Here is an 11,630-nt window from a genome sequence, read left to right on the forward strand (position 1 = left end):
CTAACCCATTATCTCATCCAGCAGATGTTGTTGTCAAATTGCATTATGTAACCATAAACATAGCAGGAGTTTGGAATAATTTTTAGATCAAACAATGCAAAAAAAGGCCCACTGTGGCCTTTAAGGGGAGTAAAAATGAGAATCGGGATGCCTTCCAAATGGCCCATTCATCCCCAAATCTATCATCGTAAAATGCTCCTGTGTATACACACTCCCTACCATTAATTTTGTCACCAGGCAAATGGTGGCCTTGAAGTAAACATGTGCTGTATGATAATAAGTCGGCACACCACATTTCACGCAAGACTTGCTGTCAAAAGACCAAACATCTATCTCTCGTTCCAGTTCCAGCTTCTTCTCCTGCTCTACACTCTTTTTCCATTTTTAAATAATTCTATTTACATACCTGGAATAACTCAACGCGAACAAGCAGCAAAATACAAAAAGCCACTAATTTATATTTGGGCCGAGCCCGTGGCCAAGGCTATGTTTGGCTCGTAAAGCGGTATGCTGTCTGTTTTTTCAGGCAGCATGCTGCCATTACCACCACCACCACAGAGATGATGTGCAACTCTGCTCTGAATTTAACGCCCTGAAAAACACCTCGGCAGATGAGATGGTAGTAAAACACGACTCTTAACATCTCCGGCTCGCACTACCACCTCTGCTTGCACTCTGTACTTATTTCCCTTTCTATCTTGCGGATGGTAAACGAGCTGGTGAGGAAGAGACTGAGCTGAAGGTCAGAGGGGAGCAGAGTGGGGAAACGGGCAGAGGCCCGGTGGCCACAGTATTACAGGTCAAGTTCCTTTTATGATGCCAGCTGAAAGGAAAGGGAGTTCAGTTTATAAGCGCGAGTAGGGAAAAATGGATGTTAGCTCCTTTGTGGAGGTTACTGGAGTGCCGGCGTTTGAGTGGGTACCTACTTGTTTTACCAGGTTAGAGCTCGTTTTTCCGCAAAGGAACAACAGAGGGATTTTTATTCATGTAACTCCCTGGCTCTCTTCTGTTTCACTCTGCTGCCTAATGTCCCTCAGCCATCCCTCCCTTAACCCCTAATTACTGCATCAGTGCTGACATGGACAACCACTGTACATCACATCAATGTCTCTTTTGATCACACTCTGAGAGAATTTCTTTTGCAGCTGCCTCTTTTCATCTCTCTCTGTGCATGTGGAAAGCACTGTATGTGTGCATATGTGTGTGTGTGTGTGCGGCTACAGCACATCACTTTGAGTTGTCTAATCATACTTGTGTGTGTTGCCTCTGTAGAAAGCGCTGCTGCGCATGAAGCTCTAAACAGAATGAGGTCGTGAGGAAAAAGCAGCCAGACAAGTCCGCCTTTTGTCTCTCGTGCAAGCAGAGCAGTGGACTCCCCATGGGAGGGAGGGGGGGGATACAACATGTGCATTAGACCCCATAACATCATTTATAACAGGCAGACACACTTCCACACAAATGGCTTTCACCACAGAGGTTCCCCATTAGCATTAAAGCGGAGAGCCTATAAGAGGCAGAGAGGAGAGTGAGAAGCTTTACTGCTACAGTAAATCTAAGGAGCAACTCGAGCCCGCGTCAGGCACCAAATGACAGCTTTCTGTTGAGCAGAGATTTCACAGCCTCTGTGGAGCTCACGTGTTTGTCCCTCGGGAATGTGTGTGTGTGTGCGCGCGTGTGTGTGTGTGCCACTGGACCTTAAGACCCCTGTGTGAGGAGGCCAAGTCAAGAGCACAGACCTTTCATTTCTCTCTAATGTTGTTCAGAGAGATAAAGGGCAGACCTTGTCCATCATTCTGTTATTAAGCAGCACATGAACCACTGAGTCCCTGCCTCAACCTGCTGTCTACCAAGAGCATACCATCACACTGTGCTGCAAAGGACACATTCAGTAAAATAATTCAGAAGATTGTTCTTGACTTTTATAGTTTAAAATGATCAGTTTAGAGAAATAAAAGTTACTAAATAGGATGTGAATTTAATTTATTTTGACTGAAAAAACTGGGCTGTTTATTAATCTATTCAGAAGCTATCCTCAGAGTAACTGTCATTAAGTTAATTAGAAGTCACACGCTGTGTTCTTGATTTAAATCATTTAAATGATGATTTTTTTAAAAAGGCATTAAACAAGACTATTTTAAAGGACTCGGACTGAACCCAAAAACAGTCTTGGTCTTTCATTTATTCACGTGTTTCTATCTTTACTGAATTTACATACAGAAAATAAACACAGAAATCAAGCACTATGTTACTTTTTTGAGAGGCCATGCAAACTATATGGTGAAAACATACTGGGCCACAGTACACCTACAGGAGCTGCTCAGTCATGAAAACTGTCAGCACACAGTTTCTGTGCAGATGTAAAAGCCAGAGAAGGTCTGGAACTCTGCAGTTATTGAGTCAGCAGAGTTTTGGTGACTTTTGCACATTATCCATCTCAGTACTCAGTGACCATGCTCTTAAAGCCGGCTGCAGACAGCCGGAGACTCGACACCCAAGCACTCGTTCCTGGTATAATTCCTTGAAGTCCACTTGCATTCCTCTGCCTGTGTGCATGGGTAGTTGGTGCACTGTAATGTAAATTCTCTGCAGACTAGTCTGTGTGGCCACAAAAGACAGGCATGCATGCAGACGTCCACCCTCACCATCTGATGATGAAATGTATAACAAGGGGACCCAAGCGGACCCTACAGTGTCCGCAGACCCGGAAAGTATCTGGACATAGCATTTTCAGTGGGACAAACATTTTGTCACTCATCCAAGTGACTTCTTCAGTATCAGATTGTGTGACTGATGCTACCTCCAGATAAACAGAATCAACTTTTTTAGATTTCCTTACCTGGATGATTGCGCATTCTTCATCTTTCTTTGGTGTATTTAGAATTTTCTATACTACCCTTTGCTTCTAATCAAAGCCTTAATTTGCTTTGACTCATTATGTTCCCCTCTCTGCAGACAAACACAGTTTGGACAGCAGACTCTGGTATTTCTGTCTGTATCTATAAACCAACCCTCACTCACCAACAGTACACTGAAATTGTGGCAGAAACCTCTATTTTTCCTGTTGACAATTTTGCGCGGTGTAATCCACTGCAGATATGGAAATTAATGACAGAGGCCAAAGACAAAAACTGTCTAGCAGCCAGACACAGGATTCATGAGTGAATTTCATTAAATGAGTTATCTATCTACTTAAAACTAGCTCCGGCTCAGTGAGTGATAAAATGAGCATCTAGCATGGTTTTATGCACCACTAGACGTACTTCATAGGTAGCTGGTAATTAGGCATGGTAAAACATCGCCACAATTCATCTTCATGGCATGTGGGGAAGACAACATGGGCCGATTGTTTTGTCTCATTTGTCAGAGGATTTCAATGGAAGCCAATCGCATTTGTTTTTCCACGGCCCAGAATCTCTGCTTTGTCATGTTGCCATTTTCTGCACAGAAAAACAAAAGACGAGGACCGACTCAGACATTTTCCAATCAGGCATTCCTGGAGCTTGGCCACCGCTCATTTAGGCTACGAGACGACCTTGACACTCAGTGGGCATGTACTGTAAGAGAGGCCCGAACACACACGCCACCACAGAGACGGCAAAACACATGCGGTACAATCCAAGAGCACCCAAACGCACCACCTCCTTGCCCAGACACACACACGTGCAGTTGTGTGTATGTGTGTGTGTGTCTGTGTCAGACTGTTGGCTCGCCAATACCGAGGCCCGGCTAATCCAGCGGCAGTGTTCAGTTCCTGCGAAGCAGCTGGAAGCGCATAAGCTGTTAACAAGTTAAGGTGAAAATGTTTGCTGGCAGGCGCCCTCCTCCTCCTTCACACTTTACCTAGCAGCAGCTCACAGTACACCTCCTCCTCTGACATGTCCAACCTGGCAACCACCACGGCTGCACACACGCTTTCACACTTCCACCGGCTTCTTCAAAGCGACATATATACTCAAGCGTACGCAGATAAGCACGCACGCGGCCGCTGCACTGCATCTGGTCTGACGGGATATCACACAACCCGGCGGAAAACAGCAGCAGTAAGATATGGAATAATTTATGTGGAAAACCGCCAGATGTTGCAATAAAAGCTGTGCGTGTTTCCAGCCCTATATTCTATTCTAGAACTCTACTAGAGTAGCTTTGCATGATTCACAGTTAAAAATAAATAAATAAATAAATCTTAACTTATTGTATACATGTCCTTTATGTTGCCCTTCAGTTCATCACTCTCTCTGAAATAAGCCTTTTTAGCTCCTGTTTCATTGAGTACAGCCTTCCTAAAAGCCCAATTTCCTCTGATTGGCAGGCTCTTTGCAAAAGGTTGACCAGAGTTTGACGTTGAATGCCTCTGTGGATAATTTTAAACAAGGAGAACTCCCACTCTCTGAACTTAGGTTTCACAGAAAGCCAGGCCTTCGGAGATTAGATTTTTTTTTTCCTAGCCATTTTCATGATGCTTTCAGTAGAAGAAGAACAAGTAGATGTGGTTAAATATTTAGATTATTTGCACCTTTTAAACTTAAATACCTTCCTGTAAGTACTAATAACATCACGTACAACAAGACACTTACAGTAATTGCCATTTTAGTTTCACACGTCAAATGAGAGGCAGCAGATAATTTTCTCACAGTAGTCATGATCGACCACCACAGTCAGCTGGAACCTGAGCATGGAGAAGTTTTTGCTTAACCGTTCTCCTCATGTCTGTTGTGGCTTTCACTGTGAAGTAGGCACAATCGAGGGAGGACGTCTTGCTGCAATCAGTCATCCTCAGCTGAGCAATCAGCACGCGTTAGCAGAATGATGTCATGTCTGAATGAAAAATAAAAGACTGAAGTAATGTTTCACCTCAGTTTATATACATATATATATAGATAGATAGATAGATAGATAGATAGATAGATAGATAGATAGATAGATAGATAGATAGATAGATAGATAGATAGATAGATAGATATAGATATATATATATATATACATATATATATATATATGTATATATATATATGTACACACACATATATATGTAATTGCAGACTATGTTTGCAAAAAAGAACGTTTAAGAGTTATGCTTTTTTGTCTCAAAGCAAATGTCAATAACTAAGCTGTTTAGCTCCATTCACTGCTATTAGCTGAAAACTGTCTCCTGAAAGCTCTCCTGGCAATTGCATCCAATTTCAGTTCAATGGTATAAATAGCAAGAGAAAAGGCTTCCTGTAGACTAGCAGTATCTCTAGCCGTAGCTTGACTTCGTACTGTGCCTGTAGATGGTGACCAAAAACAAAAAACAAAAAAATTCAAACAAATATGGATACTGTGAAGTTTTCTCAATGAAGATTGTTCATTTGTTCATTATATTTAGTTTGGTTATTAAAGCAGAGAAAAGATGCCACCATCAGCATCCACACAGATTCTTCCATCTGCCACTGAGGGCGCTCAAGAACTTTTACTCCTGCACCATCGAGAGCGTCCTGACGGCAAACATCTGCACCTGGTTTGGGAACAGCACCAAGCAGGACAGACATCTCGTCTGTCCTGCTATTAGAGTAAAAGCAGGACAGAGTGGTGCGCTCGGCCGAACACATCATTCAATCAGAGCTCCCTGACCTGCTGTCCATCTACACCAAGCGGTGCAAGACCAAAGCTAGGAAGATTATGATGGACCTCTCCCATCCCAACAAGGGACTCTTCTCACTGTTGAGGTCTGGGAAGCGCTTCTGCTCCCTTAAGGCCAAAACAGAGAGAATGAGGAGGAGCTTCTTCCCCCAGGCTATTCGGGCCCTGAACCAGGTGTAGGACTGGACTCTCCCACACACATCACTATAAGACTGGACTCTCACACACATCACATCACCACACGCACTCTGGTTTTCTTTATGCACAATTCCTATAATTTATAATCTTTATAATCTCTTTCTGCTATTTGCACATTTTTTACTGTAAATTTCTAAGTTAATTTGTAATTTTTTGTAGTAACCTGTAAATTGTAAACCTGTAAATTGTAAATACTGTAAAACCACTGTCATTTAATGGTCGGGCATTGCACAGCTACAAGCATTTCACCCCATGTCATACTGTGTATGGTTGTGTGTGTGTGACAAATACAATTTGAATTTGAATTTGAATTCGATTCCATCACCTCTCACACGTCCAAGTGTTGAGGGTTTTTTCATATTACATATACATCAGTTTTCCCCTTTTTCACCATTTATGCCACATGAATTCAGTGCAGCATAAGGTTGTGTTTATTTGCCACCCAATTTTACATCTCATAGGAGTTTCTCTCTCTCCCTCTCTCTGTGTGCCTGAATGAAGCCAGAGGCCCTGCCAGCCTGGCCTCCAGCTCCTTTTTTTTGTGAGCGCCAGCAGCACTGGAGCTCAGCAGCGCCAAGCAAAGCGAAAAGCTTTTGACAACATAGAGTGACAACAGAAAAGCCCACAGAAACTACAGCACAAGTAGGCCAGCCATTCAAGGAGCCTCCTCCTCCCCCACCTCTTCCCCTGTCCTGTCCTGTCCTCATACTCTGGTTCACTCTCACAGCATCCGCGGGGCTCAGAGTGACTTTTCAGAGCAAACCGAGAGCACTGTCTTCCACCCTGATGGATGTAACAGAGCTCAGTGTACGGTGATACTTGCCTGCTTCTATGTAAACAAAGAAAGAGGGGAGCTAGTAGCATGTGGGTGAGTGGCCTGTCTCACCTGTGTACAGTGTTGGCACCCTAAGCACATTCTGCATGTTTTGTTGTTGACAAGCTGAAAATAAAAGGCATCAGAGAAATGATGCACTCATCAGTGAGGAGTGCTGGAGTAATAAAGTGGCTCTGATGAAAACTTAATGGCCCCTTCACCTTTATTAATGGCCATGGGAGCATATCATGCGCTCAGGTTCACCACTGGACTAACACGTGTATTTCTGCGCAGGGAATGAGCTCCATCAGCCTCACACTCACTAACGCACTTGAGGAAGAGCTCATAACCGGGAGGACACTAATTAACGCAGTGGCAACTGGCTAACTGGCTAAATTGCTGCTGATTTTAGCCAAATGAGCCTTAAATGCAGTTTACCGCACTTTAATTCATCTAGGGACACATCTCAGTATAAACGTAATGAAACATACATACAGAGATCCCAATGAGTGATTCCAGTCTCTGCCGTTTACACACCTATGCTTCCCCATGAAAAAAAAACAAGACATTAGACTCTACTCTCCTTTGCAGATGAGCTAGAATCACACAGGCAGCACTTATTAATATCTCCCTTTCAAATGCTAATTCCCCTTCATAAATAAATCATAACTCCAGAGGTGGCTGGTATACTGTAGATTTTAGTAGGAAGGTGCAGGGCTAAGAGAGGAGGGGAGAGGGTACAAACAGGATCCCTGCAGAAAGTAATGATATTATACCACAACTTGCATCCCAGATACAAGACTATTACAGGCCAATTGTTTTTGCTATAGCGAGCACATATATTTTCTTTAACCTTCCTCATTGTCCCAGTACAGGCTGAGTATATTCTTGTGTTGGTGGATGGTGAAGCATGTGCAAGACTTTCACATGCAGAACTTCATCAAGCTACAATTTATAGATATAAATGCTTCACATGTGCACCATTGACAGAGGTCTGCTAAAATCAAATCCACTGTTTGCTCTGATGTATTGTAAAAGAGCAATGGCCAGTGGGGAAACTCTACAGGGGAATCTACAAAGAAAAGGAAGAGTCTCACTGACTGCAATGTGGCAACTAGAGGGCAACATGGCATGTCAATAAAATTAATCGACCTGTAGACAAGACAGGGAAAGTAACCATTGGCTTTGCAACATGGTAGGGTACAGATTTTAAACCAATCTAATTTTTTAGTAAAGTTAATGAAGTGACTGGAGTGGAAGTAGGGAAAAACACTGACTGCCATATAAAGGCGGACTAAATATGTTAGAGGGGTACTTGACAACTGGATATCCACTAGTGACCAACAGTTGAAGTGATGTGCAACAACCAAATGGATTTATGGACAAGGGTTAACACTCAGCCCCCTCGATGATGTATCACTCAGTCAGTCATACTGTTGCAATCCAGCCAAAAACAGAACAATAATAACCAGTTATTTTGTTGGAACAATGCCGAAGGAAAGAGCTGTGTTGTAAAGTGAATGTGTGTGCAGTAAAGTGGATGCAAAGAGTATCTGTCATAAGGTAGAGTGGATGTGTCATGCAGTAAAGTAGATGTTTGTGTATTAAATTGGATGTGTGTGTGTGTGGTGATGTAGGTGTGCAATACAGTTGAGTTGGTGCGTCATGCAGTAAAGTGGATTTCTTGCAGTAAAATGGGGATATGTCTAGAGTGGGTGTGTCTTGCATTAAAATGGATGTGTGTTCAGGATATGTTGTACGGTAAAGTGGGTGTGTCATGCGGAAAAGTGGATTTTGTGTATTTAATTGGTTGTGTATAGTAAAGTGGATATATTGCGGAGTAACCTGGGAGCCATGCAGTAAAGTGGGTGTATGTGAAGTAAAGTAGATATGTGTGTGGAAAGGTACATTTGTCATATGGTAAAGTGGGTGTGTCATACAGTAAAGCAGATTTTTTTGTATTAAATTGGATATATGTGTAGTAAAATGGATACGTTATACAGTAAAGTGGGTGCCATGCAGTGGCGAAGTGGATGTTTGTTTATTAAATTGGATTTGTGTTTAGTAAAGTATGTGTGTCATATAGTAGAGAGGGTGTCTCATGCACACACACACAGTAAAGTGGATTTCTTCCAGTGAAATAGCTGTGTGTCTAGTAAAGTCAGTGTGCGTAGTAAAGTTGATCCGTTGTGCAGTAAAGTGATTGCTCGTTTATTAAATTGGATGTGTGTTTAGTAAAGTGGAAGTGTTATATAGTACAGTTGGTATGTCACTGCAGTAAAACAGCTGTAGTGAGCGTGTGTAGTAAAGTGGGTGTGACATGCAGTAAAGTGGATTTCTTTTGGTACACTGGCTATGTGTCTGGTAACAGAGTGTGTTGTGCAGTAAAGTCGATGTGTGTAATAAAATGGGTGTGTCCAGTAATGAAACCAGTCATGTAGGAGGGGTGCATATTGCAAAGTATCGCAAAGTGGGGTTGTTTAGTCTGCAGGGTTGTTATTGATGGTGTATGTAGTTGCACAGCTTTAGCATCATACATGTGGTCCACTTTCACAGTTGCTATACCAGGTTCAATTTCATGAAGTGAGACAAAATTGAAATTCCTGCTAGTGGGGAGCCCTGATGAGTGAGCAGTCTGCCAACCTGGTGCCACTTTCACAGCTTTGATGTGTGTCTGGCATGCTGTGCTGCAGATGCTGCTCTGTATGATGCATCGTCCTCCTGACTGAAAAGCACAGCATCATCCCAAATGTGGGCTTTTTTTGTTTTTTTTGTGAGGACTGAGTCAGGACCATCTTAGTCTTATAGTATTGTTCAGTTTACGGTGACACAGGTGCCTTTTGGAGTCACTACACCTTTGGTCATCTGAAAAAATTGCTAAAATATGAAGTGACTCTTTTTTTTTTTGAAAGCAGGAAATGATATGTTACAACAAGGAATGTAAACCAGTATGTTCAAAACAAAAACTAGTTTCTGTAAGACCAATTTTTGATTCAAATCCTGTTGTCTAAATTCTGAAGCACTTTTCCTGAATCTTAGATAATCAGATGTAATCCTTTTGCTTTGCAGCTTGGTAATAGGTCTGGATGTTTGCATTTATTTTTGGCTGCTTCTTCCATTCAGTGCCATATCTTGCCCTACCCACTTGATGCCCCACATGCTCTCATCCATCCACATGTGACGGTCATGGGTGTGTATAGGTAACTACCTGCCAGGAGCTGGAAGGGATCTCTGCAAATTTGCCCAGTCCCCCGAAGGTGTAGCACCGGTACATGTGATCCAGAGACTCCGAGCAGTGCCACAGCAAGCCGAAGCTCACGGAGTCCTTGTTGTTGTGCTGGTGGTGATGCTGGTTGCTCCTTAGCTGATCCTTAACAATCCAAGCAGGGGATATGAAGCTGAAACTGCAGACGGCGACCAGAACGGAGGACAGGAGCACCCAGAAGCAGCCCACACAGCTGAACATGGTAGCAGCTTGGGGCAGAAAGCCCGGAGACAGAGTCAGATCAATCCCAAACCCTGCTTCTTCTTCTTTCTTCTCCCGGCCCAGGAGCGAATGCATTTGGAGCTCACGCCTTCAAGAGCGGCACTTCAACTTCAGCCTCAGCCTCCTGACCAGCACTACATCAGCAAAAACTAAAACTGAAAAACATTTACAGTCACTGGGCATCCGCAACAGCAGCTGTGAGACTCCCCAGAACATCTGGTCTGGGGGGAAAAAAAAGAAAAAGAAAAGAAAAAAAACAACACTAAGAAAATTGTGGTGAGTGATGGTTATACAATAAAGTCAAATCATCCGCGCCCACACTTATGCTGGTACAAAGCGCAAATGTGACTCTGGAGATGTTTGGCACACCCAACACTGGATGCGCAGCTGTCATAGCAGTGCAGGTGGAGGACTTCACCAACTCAGAGACCAGACATGTGCTGCAGCCGCCGCTCTCCTCCGATACTCCCAGCGCCTCAACACGGGAAGCTCCGGACTTTGCTTTTCAGGACGAGTGCGCGTGGACAGCGTCGAGCTACCGCAGGTTAATAGGGAGACTTCCGTTTAAGACTTTCAAAGTAAAGTTCCGCTTAGAAAAGAGGTGACAAAGTTTGAGGGGGTCGTGCAGATTTTATTTCTGTAATGAATTAATAATTGCATTTATTGTAAAGCGATAAATTATTTTAAACAGTTTAAACTAAAAGAGCGCTACACAATATTTAAACATAAATGTCCGTTTATTCACTATGGTGAAGGACTTACACAGAGCCTGTTGAAAAAACGTAGCCCGAAGGATGGTATCTCAAGGTATACTATATTAGTTGGAAAACGTAATGTTTTTGGACATTAAGCAGGGATTACATGTGAAAATGTGTGGGTTCATTATTTATTTATTCATTTATGTGTATTTTATAAATATCCAAACTTTATAGAAGGGTACAAAACATCGTACATCAAACACCATATAATTATCTCATTAGTCTGCATGTATATTTTAGAGTGCATCATAGGGGACGAAATTACTATGTGTCATATACAAATGGACGCATTTTCCAGAGCTTTTATGAAATGATGAAGTTTTGACAGAAAATAGCACGACCTAAATTGGTATAAAATGTACATATCCTTGTGCTAATTTTAGGAACACGACGCTAGATGATGCCAAGTTTCAGACTGATAGCGTAATACGGATTTTATTTTGAAGGGAGAGCGCTTCATTTCCGATGCTTTTGTCTCCTTAACTTTCCTAAAAGCAGTCTGTCTGCAGGTACCTGAATAAAATGCGCCTTGTACTTTATTTTCTGTGCACCACACAAAATTGTAATAAAACAGTGAATAAAATTATTAAATATTTGCGGTCTCGGGTACATTTTATTTCCTGCCAGACAAACTGACCCTGAGCATTCATATAGTCTATACGGTAAAGGTGATTATTGTAGTTGCTTCTTTCTTGACGGAAGGTAACAGGACTGTGTCCCTCAGTTACCATAACAACCCCCCTGCCGGTCAGAG

General features: G+C 42.6%; 1 protein-coding gene across 1 annotated transcript in view; it reads right to left on the reverse strand.

The window, feature by feature from the left end:
• Positions 1–10,647, reverse strand: part of LOC116324219 (transmembrane protein 211) — a 122,777-nt gene extending 112,130 nt beyond the window's left edge. The window contains exon 1 of the mRNA XM_031744797.2: positions 9,840–10,647. Coding sequence (XP_031600657.2) covers positions 9,840–10,193 — 354 coding nt within the window. The 5' untranslated portion in view covers positions 10,194–10,647. The remainder of the gene's footprint in view (positions 1–9,839) is intronic.
• Between the last annotated feature and the right edge of the window lie 983 nt (positions 10,648–11,630).

The sequence above is a fragment of the Oreochromis aureus genome, linkage group 10 (assembly GCF_013358895.1).
Source record: "Oreochromis aureus strain Israel breed Guangdong linkage group 10, ZZ_aureus, whole genome shotgun sequence".
NCBI classification, from domain to species: Eukaryota; Metazoa; Chordata; class Actinopteri; order Cichliformes; family Cichlidae; genus Oreochromis; species Oreochromis aureus.